Source organism: Orcinus orca, chromosome 1 (genome assembly GCF_937001465.1).
Source record: "Orcinus orca chromosome 1, mOrcOrc1.1, whole genome shotgun sequence".
NCBI classification, from domain to species: Eukaryota; Metazoa; Chordata; class Mammalia; order Artiodactyla; family Delphinidae; genus Orcinus; species Orcinus orca.
In genome coordinates, this window is record NC_064559.1 from 49665037 (window position 1) to 49685450 (window position 20414).

Below are 20414 nucleotides of genomic sequence, written 5' to 3' on the forward strand. Positions count from 1 at the left end.
CCCTGTGGATCAGGAAGGGTGGTTGGTATTCTTCATTTCGAAGATGGGGAAACAGGGATTCTGAGATGCCAGGAGGTTCCCTCAGCGTGTGAGGGACCGAGCTACGACTAGCACTTGGGCCTTTTAATTTGTAACAATGTTCTTTCCGTGTTTCTCTATGGACACCACATTCGCACTTAGTTATACCGTAGTCCGGAAGTCAGGAGTCTGGGCTGTAAGCCCAGGCAGCGCACACACACCCTGACAACGTTCCACCTGTAGCACCCACCTCGCAGCACAAGCACTGCACCCAAAGCCTGGATCTCTGCTCATCTTGGATGGTCACAGCGCCTCTCCCACCTCACTGTGGCCGGATACGCACACAGCTCAATGCCTACTGCCATGTGCCTACCAGCATCTCATTCATTCTTTCATTCCATAAATAGTGATTTTCTACTCTGGGCCAAGCATTCTTCCCCCGCGTATCTCTAACCCACTCCTCCTCCAGGCTTCCTCATCTCAGTAAATAGAACCACCTACTGCTAAGTGACAGCCAGCCCTACCCACCAGCATGTTTGGATACCTGTGTATATGTATTTTTAGCGCAGGCTCATGAGCGCAGGGAAAGTGGAGTAGAAACTGCTCAAGGCCCAGAGAATGCTCTAGGGAGCAAGGAGTTGTTTCACCTTTCTTCATCAATCTTTAAAAAATTTGCCGGGGGTGGGGGGGAGGGGAGTTTTTTTCTCATGCAGGGGAGGGAGGTCCCCACACATAACTCTGGAATGTTCCTACAAGGCGAGGCCGAGGACATTCATAGCCTTTCACACGAGCTCTGGGCAGAGAAGGGCTCCCCCCTGATCAGCTTCTAGTAATAGATGACAGGGTCTGGGGCCAGGCTAGAGGTCCAGCTGCCAGGGCTCTCAGACCCTCCCCAGTGATACCCCAGGACCCCTCACTAAGTTCTCAGGACGGCCAAGAAGCCACAACAGGAATTCCGTGGTTCTGTGGTCACTTCTCAAGGCCCTTCTCCAAGGCCCTCCCCCAGCACCATACAGTGGTCAGTCGCCCCGCAGGGCCCATGGCCTGCCGGTTCCACCAGCAGCCACAGGGCCAGGCTGGATCCTCAAAGACAGTCTACACTCGCCACTCTAATTTATCACCTCCCATTCTCTCCCTAATCCGCTCCAACTGGATTCTGTTCCCACTGGGCCACTGAAACGGCTCTCGGGAAGGTCGCTAACAGCGTTCATTTTGCCAAACCCAACACTCCCTTTTCTGTTCTCATCTTACGTGATCTTTCAACGGTCCTGAGCTCCGCCGTCCACTCCCTCCGTCTGGAAGCGTGTCCTTCTCCACATCTCCAGGACACCACGCTCCCTCGTTCTCTCTCCCACCTCCGGGCTGCTCCCCATCAGTCTCCTCGCGGGTTTTCCTCGAGGCACGGAGTGCTCTGGCCTCTGTTCTCAGCTCCTCGCTTCTCCAGCCCACCTCTCCCTGAGTCAGCCCGCCCAGGCTGACAGCTAAAATGCCGTCCAAATGCAAATGCTCCCCCAAATCCTTATTTCTAACCCCGACTTCTAAACTCCAGACTCACGGGCCAACAGCCCGTTCAACACCTTCACTTGCATGTCTTAGCATCTCAAATTTAACATGGCCAAAATGAACCTTGGATTTCCACTGTTCTCCAGGCTAGCAGTAAATACCACCATCATCTACCCAGTTGCTTAGGTTCAAACCTAAAAACCTGGGAGAAACGTTTGTTTCTTCTCTTTTTTTTTTTTTCATCCCCACCTCCATCACATTTATTCCATCAGCTCATCCTATTGGTTCTCCCTCCAAAATACAGACTGAATGGGATGACTTCTCATCTTCTCCATTGCTATCATGGTCTAAACCACCACCAGCTCTCACCTACTTTACTCTAAGAGCCAACCTCTGTCTTCCTGGCTCCAGTCTGGGCCCCTACAGTCCATCTCCACAGAGCACAGGGACCTTTTAAAAGTGTAAATCCTAACCTATCCACCCTTCCCCTCTAGACCCTCCTATGGTTGTAACTAGAATAAAAGCTAAAGTCCTTCACCTGGGCCTTCAGAACCTCCCGGGCCATGTCTCCTTCTCTTCCCCCTTGCTCCCTTCATACCAGCCACACTGGGTCTTGCTGGGGATATTCCACCTTCGTAACGTCACACGACCATCTTCTACACATTTAGGTCTCTGCTTAAATATCATCTCTTCAAAGAACCCCTCCCAGATCGCCCGAAGGTACTCCACCCAATTCCTGTTCCTCTGCCTTAGTACCCTGTTATATGTATTTGATAGCTATTCTCACTATCTAAAATTATTTCTGTGTATTTATCAGCTATCTTGCTCACTGAAATAAAAGCTCTGTGAAAAAAAGAGAGCCTGTCTTGCTCACTGCTGTATTCACAGGACGTTTCCTGGCATGGAGCAGGCGCCCTGTGAGAGTTCACAGCTTTGGAATTGAGCAACTGGCTGTCAGCACAGGAGCCCAGGGGTCTGTGAAGTGGGGACAGCGACTCACTCGATGGAAGGCATGTTGGGTGCAGACATCGGGCTGACCTCCTTGGCCTTCTGCAGCGCGTGTTTCTGGTTGAAGGCCTCCTCTTCTTCCTGTTCATCCTAGACACAAAGCAGAGAGGGCTTTGTCTGGGATCCTCGTGAAGGACAGCAGCTCCCATGGCTCTCCCCAGAAGGCGTTCTGGAGACCAGGCGAAGCGAGACAAGCAGGGCAAGAGGTGAAACAAGGCAGAATGAGGTCAGGTTGGCTCACAGACCTCGGGTGGCCAGCAGCCAGCCCCCTTGAGACAGCAGCCTCCTGGCCAGCAATTCTGGCCTCCACCCTGCCCCACCTTCTCAGGACAGCCGTGCAGTTCTACCCCAGTGCCAGTCCTCAGGGGAGCTGGCCGGGGTTGTGGAGGTCAGAGGCCAGAGCCGACACTTCTCAGATGCTCTGCAGTGTCTGGAAGTGATGGAGGGGGAACTTCCAGGCACAGCCCCCTGAAGTAAACACCACACTTCCCATCACGCCCTCTTCCCTGCACAGCTAAGTGACCCCCCTGGGGCCCAGGCGGGGACCTTATCCCCTCACCCACATTCCTGCTCATACATGTCCCTCTATGTGATGACACCAAGGAAAGCCGGTTCAGGTAAAATGACTAGAGCTCCTAGGAATACATACATCTTCAGAGCCTGCTCTGGTTTTCACACACATCATTTTACTTGATCCTTGCAGTACTCCTGTGAGGTATGCAAGGCAGATATATCATTCCTTTTTTACAGATAAAGGAAGCAAGGCTAATGGAGACCAGGGGTCAAGCACAAGCTAAAAGAGCCAGTAAGTGGTAGACGCATGACTTACAGCCAGCTTTTCAGATACTAGAGCTGGTATTTCTCCCTGCCTGCAGAGAAGAAGACCCTCAAGGACGTAGGGAAGAGCAGTCACGGAAACATCACCAGGTTGCTATGGGCTCTGCCCCAAACCAAATTTGTATTACGTGGGGAGAAGTTTTCACTCATCTCCCTAGACCATCCCACGGCAATCAGTATTGCCTCCACCCCTGAAGAAATGACTCAGAGGAAAGAAAGGAACAGTTCTTTGAGCAATGTAGCAACTAGCTTCATTGAAACTTCCCTCAAGATGACCATGGCCACTGGAGTACCCCAGGAGACACAGTCTAGGAACAGAGATGCTCCTGGCCCCTCTCACCCCCAAACCCAGAAGTATGAAGGCACATGATTGAGGTCACACAGCCACAGGTCAGAGGAGCAGAGGTGGGACTTAAATCCAGGACTTTGGTGTTTTCTTTCTTTTCCAGGGCGTAATTCTGCAAAGGATATCTTTGGGAGTTTGCAGTGACTAAGTGATTATCTTCTACATCCCATGAGAGATCCAGTCTGCTCCAAGGCTCAGCAAACTCAGCGAGGGTGAAGCAGGCTCCTTTCATGGATGTGTGTCTCTCCAGCTGTCCACAAGCTCCCAGAAGGGGCCTTCCTGGCAGGCTTGAGCCAGGCAACGCAGACTTTTGGACACAGCCAAAGGCCAGCAGGCACCCAACGGCACTAGAGAACCATCGGATCCCCGGAGAACAACGCTTACCTTGGTCAGCTCCTGGGCATTGGCCAGATTGTCCACAGCGATGGCCAAGAACACATTCAGCAGTGTGTCTGGGGTGATGAGTTAAGGATGGGCAAGTAAGAAAAGCCAAAGGCTCCAGCAAGGCTGAGAGGGCATCTCCAGGCCTTTCCTGCCTGGGACACCAGCAGGAACAGAAACCACCCCAGAGTCACTTAAGCGGGGGCTGTCGGGGGAGGGAGAGAGACGTTATGCAACTCTGTTTGATGGAGAATATGTCTTCTCTCCTTCCACATGTCATCTCTTTGTACAGGACAAAGAAATACCTGAATCAAAGCTCCCAGAGGGCAAAGTGAGCTACTTTGTGACAAACTGGCCTTCCATTTCTGTGACTCACTGCCTAGCTTTCTTTTTATGGGTTTTTCATGTTTAGTTTATAGTCTGCTCTGGCCCCTAGAAGTTTTCAGGGCAGAAAACTTAAAGAAATATCACTGTTCTGTGAGACTATGGAAAATGCAAAAATATAGCTGCAGCACATGGCTGTCCCTTTTCACTCTAGCAATCCCAATTCAACGCAAGTCCCACCCCCCCAAAACTTCTAATGATCATGTAGAAGTTTGCAGTTTATAACGTAACACTCAAGCAAATTATCTCATTTACTATTCATAACCATCAAAGGAGAGAGATATTGCTTCTTCCTTTCAGATGTGGAAACCAGGCGCTCAGAGAGATTAAGTGACTTTCCCAAGGCCACACAGCTGGTAAACAGAGTTGCTGGGATTAAAACTTAAATCTTTCTGGTCTAGAGCCCATGACCAGCCATGGATTTTGGAATTAAATGCACTTAGTTTCTAGTCTCCCTTCACAACTTACTAATTGTTTGACTTTGATTGAGTTATTTCCTCTAAGTCTTATAAGGTAAGGATTAGATGCAATAGTGCCTGGAAAGCATTTACTACAGGGTCTCATGAACAGCACAAGTACGATAAATGTTAGCTATGCTCAGTAGTATCAGCATTAATCATGATACTAATATTTTTGAGAACTTACTATGTGGAAGGCTCTGTTCTATATTAACATATAGAGCTGCCACATGATCCTGCAATCCCACTCCTGGGCATATATCTGGAGAAAACTAGAATTCGAAAAGATACATGCACCCCAATGTTCATTGCACACTATTTACAATAGTTAAGACATAGAAGCAACCTGAATGTCCATTGACACGTGAATGGATAAAGACGATGTGGGATATATATACAGTGGAATACTACTCAGCCATAAAGAAGAATGAAATATTGCCATTTGCAGCAACATGGATAGACCTAGAGATTATCATACCAAGTGAAGTAAGCCAGACAGAGAAAGACAAATATCATATGGTATCGTTTATATGTGGAATCTAAAAAACATGATACAAATGAACTTATATACAAAACAGAAATAGATCCACGGACATAGAAAACCAAGCTTATGGTTACCAAAGGGGAAAGGGGGAAGGAGGAATAAATTAAGAGTCTGGGATTAACATATACACAGTACTATATATAAAATAGATAACCAACAAGGACCTTCTGTATAGCACAGGGAACTATACTCGATATTTTGTAATAAGCTATAAGGGAAAGAATCTGAAAAATATATATATATGTGTAACTGAATAACTTTGCTGTACACCTGAAACTAATACAACATTGTAAATCAACTATACTTAAATAAAAGTCTTTTTTAAAAAAGTAAAAAAAAAAACCATATAATTAATTCATTAGTATTATAATCTTGTCACTATTTCAGCCCATAGTGATCTCTGTCTTTTCTTATTTTCCCCAGCTCATTGTATCTCCAACCATTTACTATAACAGACTCATATGTTTTTATTTGTGATGCTAATCTGATAACTTGGATATTATGATATCTGATCATTTGGATGATACTTGCTTATATTTATCTTCTTTACCCAACTAGCAGATGATCCTTAGATCGGGATCCTTGTGCCTCTTAGTACACCTAGCAATGGTCACCCCAGTGCTACCCCGCCCCCCACTATTACCACCATCAGCACCACTACCATCACCTCCTCCTCCTCACATGCTGGTCCCTGCAGGCAGCCCAAGAGAAGCCTTTGAAAAAGGATACAGTTTCCAAACAAGGTGAGCACAATGAAATAGATAGCTGACCACATGCCTGAGCTGACCCCACCCTGGGAGCGGATCCCATTGTACATCACCTCATTCCAGTCCTCACCCGTCAGGATCTACGCAAAGCAAACAACAGGCAAATCAGAGACCTGGGTTGGATGAGAAAATGGGGTCAACGGAAGGGGGAAAATTCTGGGCCTGGGTCTTTTCCATCTACCCCTTGCTTCATTATCCTGCGAGAGAGAAAAAAGTGTCACGGCCATGAATAATCCTCAACTTCCTTCTGATATGTAAGAGACATTGAAAACAGAAGGAGAACATCAAAAGGAAAGATTCTATTCCTCAAAATACAGAGTCTCCCCACCCTGACCCAAACATCAGCTTTGCCCGGCCTGTGGGAATCACACAGATGAGGTGGTCTGGTCACTGCCTGACTGCCCCCAGGAGTTGCCAAGATACAGTTCCTGAGACAGCAGCATTATTGGAAAGGGCCTCATGGGCTCCAGTTCTGGAAACCTGGGTTCTGGTTCAGCCTCAGATTCTGGCTAAATAGTGTTCTCCTTCAGCTCTTAGACATTATTGATTTTGAGTTTCCCCCATGATTTAAAAAAAAATTTTGGGGGGGGGGGTGCGTGGAATAGATGCTTCTTTAAATGCACACGTGGGTTTGAAGATGCTTCCAATTTCATAAAACCAGAAATGCAATGTTGCTGAATGACTTTGACTAACATCTCTTGCAAACTCACAAGTGTAAGGAGAAAGCCAATGAGGTCATCACAATAGAGCTCTTTTATTATTGGTAAGGACATAGCTATAGAAATGCTAGGAATTATAGTGGTGATGATTACTCAATAAGCAAGAGTACCCAGCTGCCTGAGATGAGCTTGGAGAGGAAAGGGAGAATTCTCTTAACACATCATTTTATAGTGTGTGCACCAAGGGATCCCAAGTAACATTTTTTAACGTCTCATACCTGGAATACAGTCATGATGGCTGCAGGGAAGGTGTCAAAGTTTGCTGAAGGAGTCCCATCATTAAAGTTGAACCTGAAAAAGGAAATTCAGAGAGAATGAAATGACCAAGTTTTCCTTTCCCGAGATCATGCCGTTTTCATCACTACTTTTCCCCTTTCTCCACATCCCCCTGTGCCCTACTCTCCCTTCATCCCAGTAACTTATGAAGACAGTTTTAGTGACTACTACTGGGGGACTGTGCACTTGAAGGGCCCTGGTAATGGGACGGGGTCTGGGCTGATCCTGAGTTACAAAGCCCCAGGCTGTACCTTTCAGGGACAGCTCCAGAGAGAGGGGTCCCCTCAGTAAGAACCCTGTACAGTGTGAACGAATTAAAAACAGAGATATCTGTTCCACACACATGCTCGTGGTTGATTTGAGCCACAGACACGAACAAACGAGATAGTTAACATGGCAATCAAATTAGTGACCCCAGCGCTCACAGGTTGAAGTCTAGGTTTTGAGGCTCCTTTGGATGCAAAGTTCATTGGTGCTTACCTGCCTCCAAACAGCTGCATTCCTAGGAGAGCAAAGACAACGATGAAGAGGAAGAGAAGGAAGAGCAAACTGATGATTGACTTCATGGAACTCATCAAGGAGACCACCAAATTCCGGAGGGATGCCCAATACCTACAAAGAACCCAGACAGCATTACAGCAGTGAACACTAAATACCAAATTATCTCCATGCACAGCTGGGCATCTGCCTGGTGGTCTATGAGATAAGCCGCATCTGCATACTTGTAGGAAGGAGAGATGACAGCAATAATGTGGCTCCCTTGGGAATGTGGCACAGGATATGGCATCATGGGCATTTTTCTGGTTTAATCTTCGGAGAAGAAGAAGGAACTGGAGAACGGAGTGGGGGGTGGAGTCAGAAAGGGGATCATGTGGTAAGGGCATGTGGGGATGGAAGGAAATAAATATAATAAGGCAGAGAGAAGCGTCCACTCTCGAAGGTGGTTGGGAAGAGTCTAGATTCTGATCACTTACTTGGTTATTTTAAATATTCTTAGAAGCCGGAGAGCTCGCAAGACACTGATTCCAAAAGATGTACCAGGTCTGAAGATCGCCCAGACCACTTCAAAGATGCTGCCCACTGTGACCTAAAGAGCCAAACCCAGCCACGGTGAGAAGAGGAAAAGGAGGAGGAGGTGAATGAGGAAGAGGAGAGAGGAGCAATCTGGTATTCCGCAACCAACAGCTCTCACTGGGCCATTGTGAAATTCAAACTCCCCCCTCCCCCACCCAGCCCACCTGCAACAGGACCACCTGTTTGTGAAGGCTGCCAAGGAAAAACAAGACTCTACCACCTCTCTCCCCACTGCTCCCCACTCCCCTTGCTAAATTTCCTCCTTCATACTACAGATTGCTTTACTGACTGCTGTTCTGTCCTTTGTGAAAACTGCAGTAGTCATTCACCACTTCTGCACACATCTGACAGCCATACTGTTCTTATAACACCTTGAACAGACAGAAGAGTGGTCCTCAAATGAGAAAACAAGTTTAAATTAATACACGTTGCATTCCAATACAAAAACCTCTGAGAAGATCCACGTTCTCTCACTGTCCTAGAATTTAGTGCTAACAAGAATGTTTCAGTCACCTGTACATGAAGTATCTTTCAGTCACTCAGGACCCCATACCCCAACGTGATGGTACTACTTGGTGGCGTAGAATCTGACTGCTATAGAAATAGCAACGTCAAATCAACCATCCAATTTGTTTTACGCTTTAATTATGTGTTTATTGAAAGCCTACTACATTCCACACATTGCACTAGGAGAAAGAACAAAAATTAATTCTCACAGCAATGCTGAAAAGTATGTACATAAGGGAACTAAGGTGAAAATGGTCTTTCACTAGTTATTATGCCTGAAAATTGCCTGTACCCAGAAGCATATGTTCCAAGTTAAAATGCAGATTGGCAAGGGCTCAGAATCGTTAGCACCTAACTGGAGATTTGGCAGAAAAAGAAGTAGGTTTGGCAGAAAGAGAGATGGTTCAGGAACCCAAAGTTTTGAAACCGACTTCTGCTGCTAACTGGCTGTGTGAACTTGCACACAAGGTCTCCTATTTACTCATGTGTAAACGGGCAGCCTAACTCCCAGCACCTAACATCGTGGACATCGGACCCCTGCAAGCAGTGGAGGACAAATATGTACGTGAGAGCACCTTGAAGACTGTTAGTAACGCACACATTTATATATCAATATTATTTAGGAAAGTGGACACTGGGTGAAGTAGTCTATGTGGGGACTTGCTAATACACGAGTGTGTATGTGCATATGTGCGTGAATGTTTAAGGGTATACCCAGATAATTTTCCCAATTTTAAAGTGAACTCAAAAAATAAATATATAAGTTGCTCATTTTTGATTGAACCACCTTCTGGAATCAAGTCTTTTGTCCTTCTCCCCCAGGCTCCCCCCAAGATAATAAGAGGTTCAAAACTTTGGCTATGGGTAGTTTTGTAAAATTTACCAAAGTGTTTACTCTATGGTATGTGTGTTACCATTCAGTAAAACATTAAAACATTAAAAACATTAAAAATAAAAGAGCATTTAAAAGACCCAAACAGACCCTAGTACGGCAAGGATTCACTCATTCCTGACCTCCCTTTTGCTAATCCTATCTATTCCCCTTTTATAAATTCTGATTTTAGTGCTGCATGCCGAGAGCCCCGGAGCAAGCTGCTTATCTCAAACCATGGCATAGCAACACCTGGCAGAAGGATGGGCGGGCTCCAGAGCACTTACCCCAAAATCAAAGCAGTTGAACGAAGAGTGAAAATAAAGGCGAGGCCCCATGCCGTACATCTTCAGGGACATCTCCAGGAGGAAGAGTCCCAGAAACAAAAATTCTGCATAGTCTGAAAGCATTAAAGGCAGAAGCGTTGGTTCCATGGATGGCACGGGCTTCTGCCCTCCCCGGTCCAATCGCCCCACCTACAGAGGAACCCTCCACAGCAGCAGGACCTACACAAGCGGGACTTGCAGTGACCATGCCAGCTCAGTGCCAGGCAAAACCTAACGAAGTCTGAAAACGCTCAGACCCAGGATGAGTCCCAGGCACACTCCACAGGGTCAGCTTTGCTCTCTTGACAGGTGGCTTTGTCATTGCCCTTCAAATGGTAGATGGCTCTCAGGAGAGAGAGAAAGGGCTTAAGCATGGCTTTGATGAAAGAGCTGGATTCGCTCTCCACACTCCCGGCAGTGACAGCCTCTGGGAGCCTCACTCGCGCCCAGCGGCAGCCTTACCGAGAGCTGACCTATACGTTTCCTTTCTGGTCTATTGAAGGTATCCATTTCCCTAGGAACTTTTTCCCTAGGACTTTGGTGACCGAGACACCCTACGTCGCTGAGCCTACTTAAGGCACTAAGCTGGCCTCAGACTACCCAAGGTGTAACACCATCTTGTTGACTCATCAGCAAAGATTTGTTGATCTGATTCAATAATGAGTGACAGCTAGGAATGGTCGTGTGATAACCCCGACCCCTTGAGGACAGCTCTGGCCTCGGTCACAACGTGGTGGAGAGGCAGAACTCTGGGTGGGCAGGACCACTGCCAGGCCCACGTGACACCTTGCTCTCTTGACATTCACACCCCAATTGAGCAGCTGTCGTGAAAGCCAGTAGTCACCATTCACTTACAGAGGAGGTGGGTGAGCCACTGGGGCTGGTTGTGATGGACGATGGCCACACAGGCGGTGTTGAGAGCCACAAGGCTCAGCACAATCCAATAAAACACCTGGGATTTAACCATGTGGCGGATAGAGATACGCAGAAGCCGCTCCTTGTGCCGGAAGTAGGAGGCCCCGTCCACCTTTGTACTCTTGATGCTGGCTCGGGCGAGGGGTGTGCCTAAGTGGGAGAAGTAAGGAGGAAGAATGAGGCTGCAAAGGACATCACCCTCCGTGGCAAGCAGGTATTCGCAGGGCAAGGTGGGCAGCTTTGGTCCCAGGGCTAGGGTACTGCCACGTGTTATGAGCTAAGAGTTTCCACAGCACAGCAGGGGACCCTGCTTTTCCTCTGGACACCCTCAGTCCTAGGAAACGGAAAGATTCCCCAGGCAGGACACCAGGTATCCAGCCGGTATCTTGAATCCTAACAGGATCGTGTTTATGTCTGTAACAGATTGGGCTTCTCTCTGGCTTTTCTTTTTAAATATGCTTCAGGCACTGGAATCATCCTGCCGCATTTGTGATTTTTCTGCCACTGGAAGCCTAAAGCAGCGATGAGCTCTGTACGCCTCTTCTGCTTTGGAGGATGAAGTCAGACCCTTCCCTTTTATCTGGGGAGGAAAAAATCTGCCATCAGCCAGAATCTCTAAGGGAACCTGAGGTTGAACACCAGTCATGTTAAAGGGTTGTCAGTAGGAATTTGTGTAAGTATCACATGGAAGCAGGCGATGGAAGTAGGTAGATGCTACTATGATTAAGCAAATGATTGCAGGTTCTCAAATGGGTGTCCTCAGGATCCTTTGAACAATTTCCCAAAGTGGGTTCTCATTATCACATCCAGGAGAGATAGGATATATATGCCGATGGGATACATCTGCCACACTCGAAGAATCTGGGTTGGATTCTTGGCCCTAAGCCCCATGTTTCACATAACAGTATCCCCTGGTCCATCTTTTTCTGTAAGTCATTGTCAACTAGATTAGATTCCAACGCCTCTTCCTAATTACATCCCAAAGTTCTGGATTCTTTGGCCTCCCTTCCTCCTGGTGGTGTTTCTCCAAAGACAGGATGTTCCCTTTCAGAGGAGGTTCAGAGCAGTGAAAGGAGATCTGACAGCCTCCACTCACCCACAGAGGAGATGTCGACACAGTGCTCGTCGCTGGAGTCCCGCGTCATGGCCTCCGTCCGGCTCCTTTTGATGGTTGCCCTTCGGAGCACTACACCGGGGAAGGCGGAGGCCAGGGAGAGGACACAAGAACAACCGGATCAGTCTGGTCAGAACTGAGGACTGTGGGCAAGAGGCCCCTCTGACACAGGCGCCTGCCTTTAAATACCCGAGCCAGGGTTAGTGAAGTCAGCAGCACCTCTGACACACGAGGCTCTTGAATCCCATGGGACAAGGCTCCCGAAGCCTTGCTAGAGCTTATCTAAATGCAGTAGGTAACAGGTACTCCGTATCTATTTGTTCTGGTTCTTCATAAACAATGTCACTTCCTGCCAATGAAAGTGGTCCCAAGATGATCCCCACAAATTGTCAAAGAAGATCCCTTTCTGTGCCATTGGTTGTATGATGGCTTTTTCACTGCCCGTATCAAGCACACGCCCTGGAACAAAGCAACTCTTGGATTTCATTTTCATCACTTTAAAAAACATTTAAATCCATGACTCAAGTCCCTTCATTTTAAAGCATGAGGGATTTTATGACAGAGAGACTTGCGTTTCAAATCCCAGAGCGCCCCTCTTTTCTTTCTTTCTCCTCTTTTGATCAAGAGAGATTGCCTCTGCAGAAGAGGGGGCAAACGCGAAAGGAATGAGGCCCTGGAGCACTTCCTTACCTTCTAAGGCTGACGTTCCAGCATTTTTATTTTCTTCAGCGAGCATGACTTCCTCTATATGGAAACAAATGGTTTAGTAAATTATCGGTAAATGCCAAATTACTTTGCAACATGAAAATCCCTCAGGAACGGCTCTGGCTCCAGGGCAAGAGAGAGAGAGCAAAGAGTTCAGAGCTGGTCACAGGCATCAGCAAGACATCAAAGGTCATGAAGGGAGCACCCGAAGGTCAGAACAGAAAGGAAGGTCTTCAGTGAGGGGGTGTTGGTGGGTGATCGGTAAGATTCAGCTCTGTCTCTGATACACTGTTTAGGAGAATAGCCCTGAGAGCGAAAGCTGATCTTTTTAACTAAAATCCCCTAAATTGATAAGAATGACAAATTTCCATTTCTGTTTTTTCTTTTATCCAGGTTCCTTAAACCTTTTCTAGCAGCAGGAGCTCCCTTAATTTTGCTTGTCTGCAGCCCCCAGGTCATAACACCTTACCCCTTCATTCTGAAGGTGAGACCGTGTTTGGGTTCTAGCCTACTCCTTTAAGGAAGGGGCGGAGGAAGATTCTCACAGCCACCCAAAAGAGAGGAGCAGGGCTTATGGGCTTGCCTCCTCTCCCCGCCACCACTTCCGTCCTGCCTAGCTGAGCAGAGCTTGCGCTGAAGAGGCTTGGGCCTATCATGAATTTGTCCCTGTGATATAATAAAATATAAATATTTGGTTTCTGTCCACCTTCCTGGCACAGAGCTTCCAAACCCTTGGAATTTACTGTCTTTTGTACGCTAATGAGATGACTCACTGTGGGAGAGGCCTAGTTAGTTTAAGGATGGGGGCTGGTTTCCCCCAAAAACCAACCACATGATTAGAAGGTTGTAACTTTCAGTCTCATCCCCCTCCCACCTCGCAGGAGGGGAGAGGGTCTTGAGGCTATTCAATTACCAATGGTCAGTGATTTAATCAATCACGTCTACGTAAAACCTCCATAAAAACCCTACACGACGGGGCCCGGGGTGCTTATGGGTTGGTGAGCATATCAGGGTACTGGGAAGGTTAAGTGCCTGGAGAGGGCATGTGGGATCTGCATGCCCCCCAAACGCCACCCTCATACCTTACCCCGTGTATCTCTTCCATTTGGCTGTTACTGACTTGTATCCTTCATAATAAACTGGTGGTAGTTTTTCCTGAGTTCTGTAAGTCATTCTAACTAATTATCAAACTTGGAGCCCTCTGAAATTCTAGTCAGCCGGGAAGAGGTGCAGGTCACCTGGGGACCCCACTGTGGCTGGTGTGTAAAGTACAGGCAGGCTTGTGGGACGGAGCCTTTCACCTGTGGTGTCTGCACTAACTTCGCGTCAGAATTGAGTTGAATTGTTGGACACCCCAACTGGTGTCAGAGAGTGGAAGGCCTGGTTGGCATTGGGACGATGTATTTGGTTGTTGGCGTTTGGAAAACAACCACTCAGTCCCCTGGACGCCCCTCTTGGCCTCCCCAGGAGCAGCCTGTACTCCACAGCGGCGTCATCATTGGCAGGATACTATTTTCTGCTAAGACTTATCAGAATATGCCTCACTGACATCCCTCCAAACTTATCAACAAAACAGCCCTTCTGTCCCATGTGTGCTGGGATTCTGAGCCCAACTATTGGGCGTGGTGTGGATGAGTTCTGATCCCCGCCCCTGTCTCAGCCACAGGTGAGGGAGCTGGAGGCCCCAGCAATCATTCCCTAAGATCCCAGCTGCTGGGGAAACGCTTGCAGCAGGGTCTATGAAGCAATGCTTTAATTTAAGCACTTCTAACAAGTAAAAGGACAGGCATAAGAGGGTAAAGTTATTACCATAATTCCACCTGCATAGAAAACTGAGAGCATATAATGTATTTCCCAGGGAGGGGAACATTTTGAGGCTCGGAGGGTACCAGGCAGGATGGCCATTATAAAGTCATAACATTTAGCTTTCGTTTTTAAGTACAGCCCTCCAGCAAAACTAAGTTGACAGGTTAAGTGTTATTGGTGGGCTGCTCCTTGATGAGGACAAAGAGGGTTTTAAAGTCATTAATAGCACTTGCTTTTGGAGGGCATCCTTTTAAAATTAGGTACTTGTTAAAATACCTCATAGCAACATGAACGACCTCAGCCAGAGAGTCTTTTTCGTTCTGTGCAGTGTCGGGGCTTTGGGATCAGCAGATCTGAGGACCCCCAAGGCAGACGGAGGGTGTATGGTGCTGCTGAGTACCTCTGGGAAGCGCTCGAGGACTCTGGATGGGCTGGAACGGCCCTCCCATCCCCCCCCCCATGCCTCTTGCCAAGTTCGCTTTCGAACTTGAGCATGTCTTTCCAGGCAAATGTAACCCATATGTCTCTGAATCACTCACGCTCCACTTGTAAAGGGAAGGGCCAGGAAGCACAATTTGACGTCGCGGTGCGTCTTTTTTTGCTGAGAAGGAGAGTGCTGGCTTTGCCAACTGGAAGAAAGTGGAGCCTTGGGATTCTGCGTGCGACTGAAAAGCAGAGCCGCAAAGAGCGGCATACCGGGCTGCCTGACCCCGAGCAGGGCCGTGGCAAGGGTAGGGAGGGTTGTCTTCCAGCTCTGCTGCCAGCCTACTCGCTAGGGTGGTCTGTCAGACGGCTCCCCTGCCCAGGAAGCCAAGGGCAGTTGGGAACTTCAAGCTGCCGGCCTGGCCTGGAGGCAAATCTGCTGAGATACTGTTCCAGGAAGAGGGAGGGGAGATTCACATTCACCTCCACACAAGAGCCTCAGAGGAGAAAGGGCAAAATGGAAGTACAGTCACCGCTCTCATGGCTCCTGCTTCCAGAAGCAGCAAGTCCCAAATGAGACGTGGCTTCTTTCTGGCTTTGACGTGGCACTTTCCACCACACATGCCCTCTCACCCCTGAAAGATAATCCAAAGTTGACTCCTGAACTGAGAGAGCTTTTGTGTGCTGTGATCTGAATAAGCATCATAGCATCATTCCAAAGCTTAGAGAAGCATAAGGGTCAGGCACCTAAGTATCCAATCCTATTCCAAATTTGTCCAGAGAGACCTCTTTGTTCTCTGCTTTCTACCAGGAATACAGCAAAGATGCTGACTATCATGTGTATTTTTTTTTAATTAAAAAATAGTTTACTCTTTTGCTCGGGAAGATATACAACACCAATGCAACGCAACCTTTAAAATAAGACGGAAATCAAATACATCCTTTTTACTGACAGATGTGGTGTGATCGATGTCCCTCCTAAGCAGCAGAGCCACAGTCGAACTTGCATCTGGGGGCTCTGTGGGTTAATGAAATCGGGATAAATCTGGACCTATCCTCGGGGCTGGGCAAGAATTTTTCCCGAGGCTGAGCCAGAGTGGGGAGCTGATGACAGTGCAGGGAACAGCGAACACCAATTCTCACCATCATCTATTAGCTGCCTTACTGCAGTGGCCTCACAATCAGTCTCCCTGCTTCTGGCCTTGTCTTCCTACTGTCTGTTCTCAGGGCAGCAACCAAGTACTCCTTTAAAATCTTAAACAGAGCATGTCCCTTCTCTGCTCAAGACCCTCCTGTGCTTCTTGCCTTATTCACCGGAAAGTTCCAAACTTTACAGTGGCCCGTAAAGGTCATACACAATCTACTGCCTCTGCTCCCACCACAGCTGCCCTCATCCTTACTCTTGACACCTTCCCCTGCTCACACCTCCTGCTATTCCTGGAGGGCTCCTGGCCCCTCCCACATTAGAGCCTGGGCACTGGGGTCTTCTTCCCTCAGAGCTCCCAGTGGCTCACGCCCTCATCTCTTTCGAATCTCTCTTCACACGGGTCTACCCTGACCCTCTATTTAAGACTGCAACCTACCCTAAACCCCTAACCCTACCTTGATCTGTTTTCACTGTACTTATCACCTTATCACAAGTAATTATTTTGTTCATCGCTGCCTTCCCCAGCTACAGGGTAATGAGCTCCACAAGAGCAGAGCTCTGGGGGAATTCTCCGGCAGTCCAGTGGTTAGGACTCAGCACTTTCACTGCGGTGGGTGGGGGGGCCGGGTTCAATCCCTGGTTGGGGAACTAAGATCCTGAAAGCCGCGTGGCATGGTCCAAAAACAACAAAAAAGGTAGAACTCTGGCTCACTGCTGTATCCTAAGTGCCTAGAACAGGACTTGGCACAAAGTAAGCTCTCAATAAATATTTGTGGAATGAACAGACTGTTAGTAGTAGTAGTAACAGAAGTAGTGTAGAATGTCATCAGCCCAAACTCATGGGTTATGTTACCTTTTACTCAGTTCACCTTGCTAAAATGCCTGCCTCGTGAAAGGCGTTTGGCTGAAGAACTGGGACAGACTCCAGAGGGAGAAAAAGGGACCAGCGGGGAATCCAAAAAGCCAACAAGTCATCTCGAGCTTCTCTCTGCTCTGGTCTAGGCTGCCCCTTTGAATGCAAGTATTGGGAGTGGGAACTGGGGCAGGTCCCTGATGTCTGGGCAGCCCATCACCAACCTCCTCCAGCCCCCAGGCCTTACCTGCTTTGTCTATCCACGCGCGGTACCCATTCAGTTCACGCTCGATCTGCTGCTGGCGCCGCAGTTTCATGAAAGCTCTCCGGTTCTCCACTCTCTCTCTCTCTTTGGCAAATTCCCTGTGGACAAAGCAGATAAGATTCACTAGGTTTGGGCAGTGCCATGACTAAAAGAAAGGGCGAAACAAGCAGGAGGGAGAGCATGTTTGAACAGGCACTGTGTATACCCCATTTCCTTTGTCCCAGGCTGCAACGGGGATCTCCTTAAAAGGTCGCACAGAAATGCACTTCGTCCAGCCTCCTGCAGGAAGCCTTCGCAGATCAGTTTCATTCCAGTCAGCACTAATGCTCTCTGCTTGCTCTATTTTGAAAGGTATTGACTTAGTAACGTGACCAGCTAGCTTCCAGAATGCTACGTTATGTCTCTCCGGCTACAACCGAAGCCCTTCACCCTCTGAGGGGCCCAGCTACCCTTTCTGCTCTTAATAACAACAGTGACTAATGTACATTGACTGATGATTATGTGCCAGCCTATATGAAGTTTTTCATACCCATTAACTCATTTAATCCTCAAAATCACCCTATGAGGTAAGCACTATTAAAATTCCTATTTAACAGATGGGGAAATCAAGGTTTAGGGGAGAGAGGTAACTTGCTGGGATCTGAACTCTACCCATAATGCTGTGCTTCCCCTGGTGGCCTGTACCCTGTGGTGATCAGTATGGGCTGCCATGGAAGACCACGACACTGAGGCCTAGAAGGGCTGAAATGCTGTTTGAAGATGGCTGGTCGAGATTAAACAAGAAAGGTAAGGACACAGGAAGGGCACATGGCTCCAGTAGAAAGAGAGTAGGAAGATGGGGTGGTGTGGAGGGGAAAGTGAGACAGACGGAAAAAGCCAGCATGAGGGTCAGAGATAAGACAGAGCCCACTAACAGACACAGGGGACCAGAGCCACTCTGGTCAAGATGATTAAAAAAAACAAAACAAAAACAAAACAAAAACGGAAGCTCCATGGGAAAAAGAAGACAGAAGAGGAACGAGGGTTCCCTGGCAGAGAGGAAGATGATCAGATTCAATGAGTGAACAAATGGGGATCAAGAAATATTCATTTGCTAACAGGCCCCTCCAGATACCACCTCTGCACCAATGCCCGTCTCATCACCAAACACCCTTCCAGCCGGAACACCCCTTGCTAGCGTAGTGCCTCCCAGCCACGGCTCGCGCACTCTCCTACTGCCCTGGAAGCTGATCCACTTATTCAAGGTGTTCCCCGTCCATAAAGAGCAACAGCCTGAAGATAAGTGAGTCGAGCACCCACTGTGGGTCCTGCCACCTACCCCCTCATGTCCAGGGAGGAGAAAATGAGCCAGGGGCTGAGGGACGTGCCCCAGCCCTGGTGCAGGGAAAGGAGAGGTGCCAGTCTACTGTGAGGCAGAGGGATATACCGGTTTGGGTCTCATACAGCCCCTCCTTCCAAGATAGAGAGGGATTCCTCGGGCACAGACACCTTACAATGGTCACAATCAGGCTAAGGGCATGGGGACAAGGCACATGGGCAGGGGAAGTTCTCCTGGGCTTGGTTTCAAGCTCGGTGGGTTCTCCTAAGGCTGCTGTGGGGGAAGGAAGAGTTGAGCAGGGCCAGCGAGAGTCAGGGTAACAGAACTTAAGCCCTGGGACACCTCCTTTTTTCACCTGCCCCTCTGGATTTCAGCAATTAGAAAGTAACGAACAGCTAGCTTGGTTCATGGCGTCACCATCTACCAAAGTTCCTACCTTTGGTTCTTTGTCTTCTTCCTATCCTTCTTGTCTGACGAATGCTATTGTTCTGTTGGTTCTATCTTCAGAATAGCACTTGGACCCAGCCTCCCTCTGCATCCTCACTGCCTCTTGGTCCTCATCCTTTCCTGCCTGGACAACTGCAATAGCACCGACTTGGTCTCTCAACCACCTATCTCCCTTCCCTTCATTTCATCTGTTTCACAGTTACTCCAGTTATCTTTCTAAAACGTGCACTGGATTTTGCCACTTCCAAACTGAAAATAATAACCCCAGTGAGTGACATTTATGGAGCACTTTCTAATTTCCAAGCACCTGCATCCATTTTGTGCATTTAATCTTTACAACCAAAATGAGAAGGAGGTAGAACATGTATTTTCAGCCTCGATTTAAAAGTTAAACAACTTGCTCAGGTTCAGGTAAGAGATGGAGCCAGGTTTGGAACCCAGGCCTGTCTGCTCTAAGAGCCCAGGCTCCCCGCATATCTGCCGGCCCAGTGGCATATTTATATGCTGCTTTCTTTATCTTTTCATACGTATGCGTCTTCATTTTCCAGCTATGCTCTAGGGAAATCCAAGAGGGTTTTGCAGGAGGTAATGTTTTGAGCAAGACATTGAACAAGGAGAATTTAAGCAAGCTATGAGCAGGGGAACACAATAATCTTTCTTTTAGCATCTGCATTATTACCTCCATTTTCCAGCTCAGAAAACTGAATCTTGGTGGTGGGATGAATTGGGAGGTTGGGATTGACATATATACACTAATATGTATAAAATAGATAACTAATAAGAACCTGCTATATAAAAAATAAATAAAATAACATTCAAAAATTCAAAAAAAAAAACAAACCCAAAATCTGAATCTAAGGGGAGTTAAGTGGCCAGCCACTAAGAGGAACCACGACCCTCAGATCTTCTAAATTCCCCCTTCTCTCTACTCTGTCCTCCCCTCCTCCACAGTCTCCTCCAACAGCTGCTAAACACCTAACAGACCCTTCAAAGGCCTTCACAGCTGGATCTGAACCTTTCATTCAAACATCACCTCCCATCAATCTGATCTATCTCTTGCCTACTTGCAGCCCATCACGGCCATGCTTGAAACACAGCACACTTTCCACAGTTCCTGAAAAAGCAGTGAGGGATCTCAAGGTTTAATTCACACTGCCCAGAATCTGTTCTTACCTTTTGCCTGAGTCTCTCTTTTTTTTTTTTTTTAAACATCTTTATTGGAGTATAATTGCTTGACAATGGTGTGTTAGTTTCTGCTTTATAACAAAGTGAATCAGTTATACATATACATATGTTCCCATATCTCTTCCCTCTTGCGTCTCCCTCCCTCCCACCCTCCCTATCCCACCCCTCTAGGTGGTCACAAACCACCGAGCTGATCTGCTTCTTCAAGGCCAGGTTG

General features: G+C 47.7%; 1 protein-coding gene across 1 annotated transcript in view; it reads right to left on the reverse strand.

Annotated features, from left to right (window-relative positions):
• The window catches only part of CACNA1E (calcium voltage-gated channel subunit alpha1 E), a 474871-nt gene that overhangs the window by 73174 nt on the left and 381283 nt on the right, over window positions 1-20414 (reverse strand). Inside the window, exons 11-21 of the mRNA XM_049700372.1 lie at window positions 17230-17345; window positions 12739-12792; window positions 12031-12120; window positions 10875-11084; window positions 9981-10093; window positions 8216-8328; window positions 7722-7853; window positions 7184-7256; window positions 6209-6326; window positions 4097-4164; window positions 2522-2619 (exon numbers count right to left, since the gene is read on the reverse strand). Of these exons, the coding sequence (XP_049556329.1) occupies window positions 2522-2619; window positions 4097-4164; window positions 6209-6326; window positions 7184-7256; window positions 7722-7853; window positions 8216-8328; window positions 9981-10093; window positions 10875-11084; window positions 12031-12120; window positions 12739-12792; window positions 17230-17345 (1185 nt within the window). The remainder of the gene's footprint in view (window positions 1-2521; window positions 2620-4096; window positions 4165-6208; window positions 6327-7183; window positions 7257-7721; window positions 7854-8215; window positions 8329-9980; window positions 10094-10874; window positions 11085-12030; window positions 12121-12738; window positions 12793-17229; window positions 17346-20414) is intronic.